Source organism: Belonocnema kinseyi, chromosome 3 (genome assembly GCF_010883055.1).
Source record: "Belonocnema kinseyi isolate 2016_QV_RU_SX_M_011 chromosome 3, B_treatae_v1, whole genome shotgun sequence".
Taxonomy (NCBI): Eukaryota; Metazoa; Arthropoda; class Insecta; order Hymenoptera; family Cynipidae; genus Belonocnema; species Belonocnema kinseyi.
The window spans coordinates 122,752,540-122,766,041 of NC_046659.1; the positions used below are offsets into that span (position 1 = coordinate 122,752,540).

General features: G+C 27.0%; 1 protein-coding gene across 3 annotated transcripts in view; it reads left to right on the top strand.

The window, feature by feature from the left end:
* Nucleotides 1-13,502, top strand: part of LOC117168881 (lamin Dm0-like) — a 30,150-nt gene that overhangs the window by 10,760 nt on the left and 5,888 nt on the right. For 2 of the 3 annotated variants that reach the window (XM_033354776.1, XM_033354774.1), the window contains exons 2-7: nt 1,450-1,762; nt 4,901-5,196; nt 7,464-7,658; nt 9,661-9,892; nt 12,058-12,279; nt 12,364-12,468. In XM_033354776.1, the coding sequence (XP_033210667.1) occupies nt 1,450-1,762; nt 4,901-5,196; nt 7,464-7,658; nt 9,661-9,892; nt 12,058-12,279; nt 12,364-12,468 (1,363 nt within the window). The remainder of the gene's footprint in view (nt 1-1,449; nt 1,763-4,900; nt 5,197-7,463; nt 7,659-9,660; nt 9,893-12,057; nt 12,280-12,363; nt 12,469-13,502) is intronic. The other variant, XM_033354775.1, reaches the window with a different exon arrangement.

Here is a 13,502-nt window from a genome sequence, read left to right on the forward strand (position 1 = left end):
TCAATCTGAAAAATCTCTATCCCATCTACACACTACTCCTTTCCCCTGCCGAGTGAGTCACGCCTACCCCGAAAGGGAAATGGCTTAATGGTGTAATAATAAAAGATTTATCATTGTAGTTGAAGATTCTCCTCTCTGGTTGAAAGTTGACCTAACCGTTGACATTTTTTTCTTTGGTTTAATAATTATTTTTCTAACTGAGAATATAACTTCCATTTTTGATTGAAATTTGATCTCTTTTATTTCAAAAAATTCGTCTTTTTTGGTAGAAAACTAATCATCCCTGGTTAACAATTAAACTCTTTGGTTGAACATTCTTATTGTGGTTTGAAAACTTATCACTTTTGTCAGAAATGTTACCCTTTTTGGTTAAAGACACAACTGGTTGGTTGCAAATTAACCTGTTTTAAAGTTATAATTAAAATCTTTTTTGTTTGCAATATCACCTATATTTTGTTGTTGTTCAAAATGTATCTTTTCGCTTGAAAATTCAACAATTGGGATGATTTTTTTTTCTTTCTTGATTGAAAAGTCCATCATTTTAGTTGAAACTTAATTTAAATGATTGGCAATTTCACTATTTGATTGAAACTTATGAATTTGGTTTAAAAAAATCGGCTTTTTGTTAAAAAAATTAACCTTGGCTAAAATTTCATATTTTCGGTTTAAAAATACATCTCTTTTGTTAGAAATTTAATTTTTCTGTTTGACATATAAATTATTTCATTTTTTTTTTAAAATTCAAATATTTTGTTTAAAAATCATCTTCTATGGTCGAAAATTCGTCGTTTTGGATTGAAAATTCTTCTCTTATGGTAGAAAAGTCATCTGAGTTGAGGTAAATAAATCAATTTAATTTTTTAAAATTTAAATATGAACTTGTATTACGTTTGTATAAAATTTGGTGTTAAAATAGTTACAAGCTTAAAATGCTGGTGTTTAAATTTTAATGGTCGCTTAAGATGAAAAATTGGTAAGGGAAAGTTAGGGAATTTTGAAAGTGATGTTGTTGCGGTCACTCCTGTCTATGTAAATTAAAACAAATTACCAAATAGAAATAAATTGTATAATTGGGACAATCAGGTACTTTTCATCTTTTTTAACATTATTTAACTAACTCATCTTAAATTTGTAATCAGAATTCTGTGCAATGTTTGTCCTCAGCGCATTTCTCGTAAATTGTCTTTTTAATAAACGTGATCTGCAGGTTTAAGTGATGGAAATTGAATAGAGTGCGAAGGCTGTGTTAGTACCTATTTGATAATGTTTCAGGCAAATACAAAATGAGGTTGAAGACTTCGCTTGTATTGAGAATGATGCATCTCTTTTTAAACCATGTTCCTTCCCTTTCTCTTTATTTAAATGAGTTTCTCTCATTAATAAATCATTATCCCAGTTCTATAAAAATACATGACTGGAATACATGTTCGATCTTTTATTTATTTGCAGACTAGATAAGAAGACGAAAGATTTGCAAATTGCAGAAAGGAACTCGACAATCTATGAATCTCGTTGTTCAGATCTCCAATCACAGTTCAATCAGTCGCAGGCAGAGCGCAAGAAGCTTGCCGAAAGGGAACGCGAATTAGAAAAGGAGGTTGAGAGACTGAAGGGCTTGTTGGATGATTGTCGAAAGAATCTTGAGGAGGAGACTTTGCAACGAATTGACCTCGAGAATCATATTCAAAGTTTGAAGGAAGATATCAGTTTTAAGGATCAAGTTTTCCAACAGGAACTTACAGAGACTCGCACACGACGTCAAGTGAGTATTGCGCATTTTGAAAATGGTTTTTTTTTTTTTTAACGAAAGAAAGGATAAGATTATATTAAATAAGAAAAATTTAATAATTCCCGATTGATAGTTCAGGGTGTCCAGCGACCTTGAAAACCTAGAATTCTCCTCGAATTTTGTTTACACCTTAAAACCCTAGAAATCCCTTTGAATTTCACACGAGAACCTTCAATTTGAATTTCTGTTTTGCTTTTAAAACAGTTTACGAGGGTTTGGCCACTCGGTTTTTAACTATACACCAGATTTAACATTTCAAGAATTCAAGGAGTTTAAAAGGGGGTTTTAAAAAGGGTAAAAGTATACATATTACACATATTTCAAGGATTTCAAAGATTTTACCTTTTTTTAAGATTACAAGAGATTTTACAAAGATTGTACCAAATTTTTTTTAAAGATTGCAAAAGATATCAAATATTTGATTGATTTGAAATTAATACAAAAGGTTTTACAAATATTTCAAAGATTCCATAAAGAATTCAAGTTAAAAGATTTCCAAATGGGTACAGTACATCAGATTTCAAATTTTTTAAAATATTTTAAACTATTTCAAACGATTTCAAATTTTTTAGAAGATTTTACCAAGATTTTGAACATTTCACAACTATTTGAAAACATTTCACAAAGATGTCAAGGATTTCAAAGATTTTACAACATTTTGAAAAGATTTCAAACATTTTAATGATTTCAAATGAATACAAACTATTTCAGAAACATTTCATTAAAATTTTATAGAGATGTCAAAACAATACGATAATTTCAAATATTTCAAACAGGGTACTAGAGTACCCGAGATTTCAAAGAATTTCAAAGGTTTTAAATAATTTCAACATTTTTAGAACATTTAAAAAGGTTTCACAAAAGTTTAAAACGATCTAGTGAATTCAAATAAATACAAAAAATGCAGGAAAGATTTCATCATTATTTCAAAGGATTTATATCGATTTCAAAATACTTCAAGAATAAAATTGTTTAAAGATATCAAATATTTCAGAACATTTTTAATATTTTCAAAAGGTTTCAAGAAATTTCCAAAGATTTCAAAAGATTTTAATAATTGTAAACGAACACAAAAGTTTTCACAAACAAAGGTCAAATAAATATTTCACAGAAATTTCAAGATATTTACATATGTTTTAAATGATTCAAAAGATTTCAGCGAATTCACAAAAAATTCAAGGATTTCAAAGATTTTACAATCATTTTAAAAGATTTCAAATATTTTAATTATTTCAAATGAATATAAAGATTTCAAATTCAAAGGTTTCAAAAAGGGTACAGTGCACCAGATCTCAGATATTTTAATGATTTCAAATGAATACAAACTATTTCAGAAACATTTCATTAAAATTTTATAGAGATGTCAAAACAATAGGATAATTTCAAATATTTCAAAGTATATCAAAGATTTCAGAAAATTTTAAGGATTTTAAAGAATTTCAAAAGGTTTCAAGAAATTTCAGAAGATTTTAATAATGTCAAACGAACACAAAAGTTTTCACAAACAAAGATCAAATAAATATTTCACAGAAATTTCAAGACATTTACATATGTTTTAAATGATTCAAAAGATTTCAACGAATTCACAAAAATTTCAAGGATTTCAAAGATTTTACAATCATTTAAAAAGATTTCAAACATTTTAATTATTTTAAATGAATATAAAGATTTCAAATTCAAAGGTTTCAAAAAGGGTACAGTGCACCAGATCTTAGATATTTTAATGATTTAAAATGAATACAAACTATTTCAGAAACATTTCATCAAAATTTTATAGAGATGTCAAAACAATACGATAATTTCAAATATTTCAAAGTATATCAAAGATTTCAGAACATTTTAAGGATTTTAAAGAATTTCAAAAGGTTTCAAGAAATTTCAAAAGATTTTAATAATTTCAAACGAACACAAAAGTTTTTACAAACAAAGATCAAATAAATATTTCACAGAAATTTCAAGATATTTACATATGTTTTAAATGATTCAAAAGATTTCAAAGAATTCACAAAAATTTTAAGGATTTCATAGATTTTACAATCATTTTAAAAGATTTCAAACATTTTAATTATTTCAAATGAATGTAAAGATTTCAAATTCTATGGTTTCAAAACGGGTACAGTGCATCAGATCTTAGATATTTTAATGATCTAAAATGAATACAAACTATTTCAGAAACTTTTCATCAAAATTTTATAGAGATGTCAAAACAATACGATAATTTAAAATATTTCAAAGTATATCAAAGATTTCAGAACATTTTAAGGATTTAAAAGAATTTCAAAAGGTTTCAAGAAATTTCAGAAGATTTTAATAATTTCAAACGAACACAAAAGTTTTTACAAACAAAGATCAAATAAATATTTCACAGAAATTTCAAGATATTTACATATGTTTTAAATGATTCAAAAGATTTCAAAGAATTCACAAAAATTTTAAGGATTTCATAGATTTTACAATCATTTTAAAAGATTTCAAACATTTTAATTATTTCAAATGAATATAAAGATTTCAAATTCAAAGGTTTCAAAAAGGGTACAGTGCATCAGATCTTAGATACTTTAATGATTTAAAATGAATACAAACTATTTCAGAAGCTTTTCATCAAAATTTTATAGAGATGTCAAAACAATACGATAATTTAAAATATTTCAAAATATATCAAAGATTTCAGAACATTTTAAGGATTTTAAAGAATTTCAAAAGGTTTCAAGAAATTTCAAAAGATTTTAATAATATCAAACGAACACAAAAGTTTCTCAAACAAAGACTAAATAAAGATTTCACAGAAATTTCAAGATATTTGTAAATATATTAAATTCTTCAAAATTCCTCAAGATTCTGCTTTATATAGAAATCGTTCGGCTAATAAGAAAATAAAATGTTTCATGTTTTAGAATGTATGCATTAAATCGTTTTTCACTTCCTTTAGATCTTTAACAAACGGTTCTTCGACTATTTATATATAAAAAAGGAGACTGGAAAAAACTTGATTTCTTAACCTGGAAAAGACGTTGAATTTTGTTCCTAGGAATTGCTGCACACCCTGTAGTTAAATCATACCATTTTCTGATATCCTGTTTTAATAATCTGTTTTCTTTTCCTCCTCAACTGCAGGTTGAAATATCTGAGATCGATGGACGTCTCGCAGAGCAGTATGAAGCCAAGCTACAACAATCACTACAAGAGCTGCGTGATCAGTATGATAACGCAATGCGTGTTAATCGCGAAGAGATCGAAATGTTGTATGAGAACAAGATTAAAAATCTGACATCTCACGCTCAACGCAACAGCGGAGCAGCCAGTGTGGCAGTTGAGGAATTGCGTCAAACTCGCACCCGAATTGACGGACTCAATTCAAGAATCAGCGAGCTTGAAGCCGCCAACAACGCTCTTAATGCCAGAATCAGGTAAGCATTCAAGTCTAGAAAATTCAGTCCAATACTCGTTCAGCCTTTTCTACCCTACCTGCAAAACCTGGTAATCTCAGGGATTTTTTTTATGTCGGGAAATTTTTTTCGATAGCTTGTCTAAATTGTAAAAAATTTCAATATAAAATTGAATAAAAATTATACAGTATTTGTAAAAGCAGCTTATTAATAGTATATTGAAATATTTGGTTGAAAATTCTTTTTTTTTTTTAATTAATTTTTTTAACTGAGAATTTAATAATTCTATTTTTTTTTAAAGTTTGTTCTTTTAGATAAAAAATTCATGTTTCTGGTTGAAAATACATATTTTTGAATAAAAATTCAACAATATGACAATTCAACAATTGACATCTTTCTCTGCCTTGACTGAAAAGTCTTTATTAGTTGAAAATTCAATTTATGTTGAAAAGTTCAACTGCAAATTCCTTTTTTCTTTGGTTGAAAGTTCTTTTTTTTTTTGCTGACAATTTAACTGTTCCGGCTGAAGATTAAACTATTTTGTTGGAATTATTATTATTTTTTTAAACTGAAAATGTAACTATTCCAGATAAATATTTGATCATATTAGTTAAAAAATCATCTCTTTGATCGGAAATTCAATTATTCTAGTTAAAGATTCATCATTTTAGCTGAAAATTCATCTTTTTTTTTTAATTAATCCATCCCAGTTCAAGATTCAACATTTGAGCGGAAAATTAATCAATTGGTTTGAAAATGTAACTATTTTTTATAAATCGTTTTTTTTTATTTGATTTTTTTAAACAGAAATGTAACTATTTTAATTAAATATTCCATCATTTTAGGTAAAAATTCATATTTTTGGTTACAAGTTTAATTTTTGGTTGATAATATATTTTATTCTAGTTAAAAATAAATGGATTTCGTTAAGAATTATTATTTTTGGTGGAAATTAACCTTTATGGTTAAAATGTATCCTATTAGTAAAAAATTTAACTATTCTAGTTCAAGATTCTTAATTTTCGTTGAAAATTAACCTTTTTATTTAAAATTCAACTATTTCAGTTGAATATTCATTAATTTTTGTAAGGTAATCACTTGGGCTAAAAATTTTGTTGCAATGGAAAATTAATTTTTTTAATTAAAAAGTTAACTGTTCCATTTTTCGTTGAACATCGATCTCTTTGGCTTTCAAATTCAACAGTATGTATTTTTAAAAATCGGCATTTTTTAGTTAAAAATTCGACTATTTCGTTCTTGTTTGAAAATTCATCTATTTTGGTTAAAAATTCAAGCATTCCAGTTAAATATTTATCATTTTAGTTCAAAATTCATCCCTTTAGTTGAAAATTTGTTTCTCTTTTGGCGGAAAATTAATATTTTTTCAACTAAATACTTAAATATTCCATTTTTGGTTAAAAAAAAACTAAATTTTTTACATTCAAATTCAATATTTTACTTGAAAATTCAACTATTTTGTTGAAATTGCATGTATTTTGTTGAAAAATATTCTTTTTAACAGAAAAGAAATCTTTTTGTTTGAAAATTCAAGTATTTCAGTTAAATATTTATCATTCTAGTTGGAAATTTAACTTCTTGGTTGAAAGTAAAACTGTTTTGTTAAAAATTATTCTTTTTGGTTTAAAATTCATCTAGTCCGTTTAAAGATTCATTATTTTAATTGATAATTGATCACTTTGGTTGACATTTTTTCACTGAAAATTTGATTATCCTATTTTTGATTGAAAACGCAATATTTTTACATGAAAAGTTAGGAATTCGAAGCTTTTTAAATTTATTTTAATAACATATTAATTTCACCTAAATACACACTGCATTTGAAGTATAAGAACATAAATAAAAGTTAGTTCGAATAATTATTCAAAATCATGAACTTTAGCGACAAATTCAAGAAAGTATTAATTATGTTTTTAGCATCATTTGATCAATCAATATTGCTGGTATATTTAAGAATGTCTTTAATATAATTTGTCAAATCTTTCTAAATAAAAAATATGAATTGAATGCTTCGAAACTGTAAAAAAAAAAAACACATTATTCATAATCAACTCGTGAAACTGCGTATGCATATTCCGAGTCAACTGTTTTAAAAAATCCGAAATATTTGAATTGTTCCATACTATAATAAATTGTACCTGGAAAAAGCTTCAAGATATATGGAGAAAAAAACCTGGAATTTTCAGGGAATTTTTTTACAGGCTTTAGTTAGAAATCCGGATTTTATATTATTCTTACTATTTGTAATTAATAAAATATTTATTAAACAGGGATTTGGAAAATCTACGCGAGATCGAGAGGGCTCGCCATGCAGAAGGTTTGGCTGGTTTAGAAGCTGAGTTGGCTCGCATGCGTGACGAAATGGCACAACAGCTGCAAGAGTACCAGGATCTCATGGACATCAAGATCGCTCTTGACATTGAAATCGCCGCATACAGAAAGCTTCTCGAGTCTGAAGAGGCTAGGTAAATACAACAGTGATTCCCTATTGTGCCCTAGATTCAGTTAAGGTCCCTAAAGAACCCTATTTTCAACATTTTAATTCCTATTGTACCATATGTGCAGTCCATAATATCACTTTTCTGTCAATAAATTACTTGATGGGGTTAATCACTAATCAATTCAGGTCTGTGCCCATTTCAGAAATGTCTAGGATTCTTTTGAAATATTTCAGGGTATTTTTAAAGATTTCGAGAAATTTTTAATAGGATTCTATAATTTGAAGGGATTGTTAAGATTTTAAGGTATTTCAGTAAATTGTAAAAGATTCCAAGGGTTTTTAAAAATTAATTTAATTAATTTTGAAGGGATTTCAAAGCGTTTTAAATGTTTTAGGATAATTAATTTTCTATCATTTTGGAAGATATGGAACGGTTTTACAAGACCTATTAGTTTTAAAGAATTTTAAAAGATTCCACGTTATTTTATAAGATTTTGGAGGATTTCAATGATTTTAAGAAATTTTAAATCTTATTGTATTTTATTGCATTTTCCAAGACTTCAGAAAATATTATTATAGGATTTCACGGGATTTTATAATATTTTAATTGATTTTAGAGAATGTTATTCATGAGAAGTGAAACATTTTGTATGCTTCCAAAGTATTTCGAATATTTTAGGAAATCTTAAAAAATTCCTAGAAGTTTATTATTAATTTTAATAATTTGAAGAGATTTCAAAACGATTGAAATATTTTAGGATAATAAATTTTCTAAAATTTCGGAAGAAATGGAAAGATTTTACAGGACCTATAAAGTTTTAAATGATTGCACGGGATTCTATAAGGTTTCCAAGGATTTCAATGATTCTAAGAGTTTTTTAAAGTTCTCAAGGTATTTTAATAAATTTTCCAGGATTTCACAGAATATCGTGAGATTTTATACTATTTTTGTGGATTTAAAGAATTTCCTCACTATAAGTGCAGTATTTCTTAAGGTTTTAAAGAGATTTGAAATTATTTTTTGAAATTCATCCTGAATTTTAATTAATTTTTCCGGAATTCCTTTCAGCTTTTAAATTCACTAAAGTTCTTCTAAATTTACTCAATGCTACTTAATTCAATGGATTGTAAAAATATTTTAAAAGTTTTTATTTAATTGATCCTGGGGATTAATTGATAAAATGAGTCAAGGATTTTATATATGTTTAGCCGTTTTTGCGAATACCTTGGATTTTTCAAAAGCGTTAACAAATTTTTAATTTTTCAAACAAAATTTCAAGATTTTTGATTTCAGTAATTTAATCGGAATTCAAAGTATTTGCAATATTTTAGGAAGTTTTAAAACATTTAAAAAGAGATTTTAAAAATTTCAAAGGATTTTAAAGGGTTTTCCTAATTTTAAGGAATTTAAAAATGTTTGAATGCGGTTTTAAAGAATTTCCCAGACTTTTGGGAGTAATGGAAGGATTTTACAAGGCCGGTAAAGTTATAGAATATTTTTTGGAATTCTAAGGGATTTTATGAGCTTTGTTTTATAATGTTTTAATAGATTTCTAAGAATTTATTCACGAAAAGTGAGAGAATTTGTAGGGTTTCAAAGATTTCAAGAAATTTTCTGCAATTAATTTGAAATTCGATCTGAATTCTTATTAATTTATCCTAAATTCTTTGAAATCAATTTTAATTCTCCTAAATTCACTCGACTTAAATTCTTAGACATTTGATCATATTCTTTTAAATTCTCTTTTAATTTTTCTAAGCTCGTTTCAGACTTGCTCAATTCAATGCATTTTTCATGTATTTTTTAAATTGTTTTTAATTCACTTGATTGTTTTTCAATTCCGTTTGGTTTTTTATGAGTTTCATCGAATTGAATTGAATTGAAATTCATCCCGAATTCTTAAAAGTATTAACTGACCCTTAAGTGTTTTAAATTTTTTGGAATTCTCTTGATATATTTTTTTTTATTCACTTAAATTCTTACGACAGAGATTAGATTAATTTTTTTAATTTGTCAATCTTTGCAGATTGAACATTACACCAATGCAGTCACCGAGTTCGACAATGCAAACAACCAGGAGCACTCCATCACGACACACTCCCATTCGGGGCGGAAAACGAAAGCGCACACTTTTGGAAGAAAGTGAAGAGCGCAGCAGCAGCGATTACAGTGTCTCGGGTTCAGCTAGGGGAGACGTTGAAATCACGGAAGCTGATCCTCAAGGTCGATACGTGAAACTGACGAACAAGGGCAGCAAGGTACGATCTTTGAATTATTATCAATATAATCAGGGTGTCTACTTACTCGCAAAGCCTGAAGATGTTATAGAATATTTTGAGAGCTTGCTGTATGTTTTTTTTTTAAATTATAGTATGAAATGAAATAAATTTTTTTTTTATTTGTACAAATAGTTTTATATGACTGGATTTAACTATTTTGTTGAAAATTCGTTTTTTTTTAAATTGAAAATTTAACTATTCTATTTTTGATTGAAAATTTATCTTTTTTATTTGAAAATTCAATTTGGTAGAAAGTTAATCGTCTTAGTTAAAATTTCAAATATTCTGTCAAATTAATATTTTTGGTTGCAGTTAAGCTCTTTTTGTCAAATATTTATTTTTTTTTGGTCTGAAAATTCATTATTTTGATTGAAAATTTATCTCTTCGGTTGAAAATTTAACTCCTTGGTTCACAATTTGTTTGATTTTTTTGGTTGAATATTTAATTTTTTAAAAAAATGAAAATTTAACTATTCCAGTTGAACATTCCATAATTTTAATTGAAAATTCGACTCTTGGGTTGAAAAATAATAATTGAACTATTTAATTTTTGGTTGATAATGTATAATTTTTAGTTGAGAAAATGCGTCTTTTTGGTAGAAAATTAATGTTCCTGGTTGAAAATTAATCTTTTTTGGTTGATGAATAAATTATTGTCTTAAAACTTCATATTTTTCGGTTGAATTCAATTTTTTTTTATATAAAGTTGAGAATTCATTTTTTTTGGGTAGAATTCAGCTGTTTGTGATTTAAAATTAAATTATTTTTTTGTTGAAATATCAACTATTGCATTTTTCATTGAGAATTCATTTTCTTCATTGAAAATTGAACTGCATATCTTAAAAATGAACTGCTTTGTTCAAAATTAACTTTTTTTTTTGTACGATTCATCATTTTCGTTACAAATTTATCTCTAGTCGAAAATTAATTTTTTTTTAACTAAAAATCTAACTTCTCATTTTTGTTGAAAGTTAATCTTCTTTAGTTGTTAATTTGCTGGAAACTTAACAGTTTTTTAAATGTTTAGAATTTTGAGCGATTTAAATTGAATTTATTATTGTATTTACATTAATTTTTGCCTTATTGTCGTAAAAAAATTTCATTATTTCCCCCGTTTTCAAAGAATTTCCACACATCCGGAAAATGTGTTCCATTTAAAAAATTAATTACTAAAATATGCACTGAATTTTAAATATATGAAGATAATATCAAAACTCATTATTATTATCGATTGTTTTAAAAAATGCGAAATGATACCTGGAAAAATTCCAGATTTTAACGTTAATAATTAAAGGCCTTTTTTCAAATATTATTTCATCTTAAGCTACTCCATTTTTAAACCATTCAATTTGAAATTTTTTAATTAAGAAAAAGAAAAAGTACATCATATTTAGAAATGTATGACTGTTCATTTAAAATGAGCCATTCTAAATTAAATATTCAAAACTAAACTTTAAGCGTTACAATTGTAATAGTTCTATTTAGAAACACTTATTATTCTTAGAAAAAAATCGATTAAGTTTAACAGATATTCAGAAGTTTTGAAAAAATTGAAAATTAATTTTAAAAAAAGTTAAAAGCCTAATCTAAAATAAAATATAGATCAAGAGAATATCCAAAAAGATTTAGTAGAAAGGCTTACAAAATTATCAAAAAAGAATGCGGACGATTTTCAGGAATATTTTTTTAATTGGTACGATTTAAAAAAAAAAAATAGGGTAAATTTTAGAACAAAATCGAATCATTTTAGATGATGTTTAGAAGTTCTGAGAACATTTTAGACGTAATTGAAAATTATAAAAATCTAAAACAAACATGTAGACGTTTCAAAATTTTTTGATAAAATTTTGAAGCACTTTAAGGATTTTTAAACTATTCAAAATAAAAATAATTTGACTTTTAATTTAAGAAGTGTTCAGTTTATAAGTTTGTTTTCAGTTTATAATTTTGAAATTGTTTAAAATCATTGATTTTTTAAAGGATTTCTACCCACCCGGCAAACATGTTTCATTTCAAAAATTAATTACTTAAATATGCACTGGATTTTAAATATATGAAGATAATATAAAAATTTATTTTAATTATTATTGTCGATTGTTTAGGAAGTATTAAATATTAATAGCATAATGGTTATCTTGTCATAGGAAATTGTCTTGAGTGGCTGGCAGATAATCCGCAAAGCCGGAGCTTTGGAGACAGTCTTCAAGTTCCACAGGACTGCGAAAATCGAACCTGGTGCGAATGTCATGGTCTGGTCGTCAGATATCGGTGCCACACATGAACTACCTTCCAACATAGTTATGAAGGGTCAAAAGTGGTTCACTGCAGACAGCATGACGACTGTGCTCTTGAACAACGAAGGCGAAGTATGTACTGACCTGGAGAAAAATTCTCAAAATATCTTTAAAACGGATGAAATGTTTAATAATATATTTTTCTATTCCTTGCAGGAAATGGCAATGTCTGAACGTAAAAGGCAGCATTTGTCCACCAGTCTGTCTCGGCATAGGGAAAACCTAGGTTTCAGACCTTCAGAAGAACTTCACCACCAACAGGTAAGACGCAACTATTGAGTCTTGATTATTTTCTAATTTTAAATTATATTTATTGACAGTGTACTGGAACATAAAAAGCCTTCGTTTTTGGACACATTACACATATTCATAATAATATTTGTTTCCTTTTTGATATATTATCGGCATATTAACCAGTTTTTAGTTATAGAATTTATTTTGTTCTTTCTTAACTAAGTTTGATAAACAATGATTATTACAAGGTGGTAGTTCTCAAAAGACAATGTGGCTACACATGAATGGAGTTTGTTGTTAGCTTGCCTGCAATTCCGTTGATTTTAGATTAAACTAACAGGGTGTCTACCTTACCTGGAAACACCTGCAAATGTCAGGGAATTTTTTTTTTAAATTGGAATTTTGGGCAGATGACAATTCCGCCACAGCTACCTGTGTACCGTTCCCCCACTACGCGGCCTAAAATATGGAATATAAAATTTTTTAAATTTCCCTCTTAGTAAATCACAAATATGATATTCGAAATCTACAAATTATAACGATTGCAACGATATGTTTTTTGACTCATAGAGTTGAAAAAAAGTTTATACATGTTTGTCACAAAAGATAATATGTTCCTTCGTTTAGAATATTTGGTGGCCCTGAAAAGGGCCTGTTTAATTTGTAAATACGCTATTATACTACTATTACTACTACTAACATCTGGAAAAAACGTTCTGATTATAAATGATTGCATAAATTCCACTTAATCTTATTAATAGCGTATGCGATCAGTTCAGTGGATGCGATAATATGAAGATACCGATTTTACAAAATAGAAACGAGAAATCTTTCCGAGTTCGTAACCATCAATCTGATTTTGAATAAATTCACGCTTGTTCTTGGAGTAGTATGTCATGATCGGTAATAGTTCAAAAGCGAAAAAATGTTTGACTTCCGTGTCATTTAAAAACATTAAGCCGAAGCAAATACGTAACCAGCTACCAATTTCCGAATCTTTGTTTTTATACTCCGTAGTGAGACCGAGCTGCTGCACTTTCCGATACCACGCCTGCGATAAG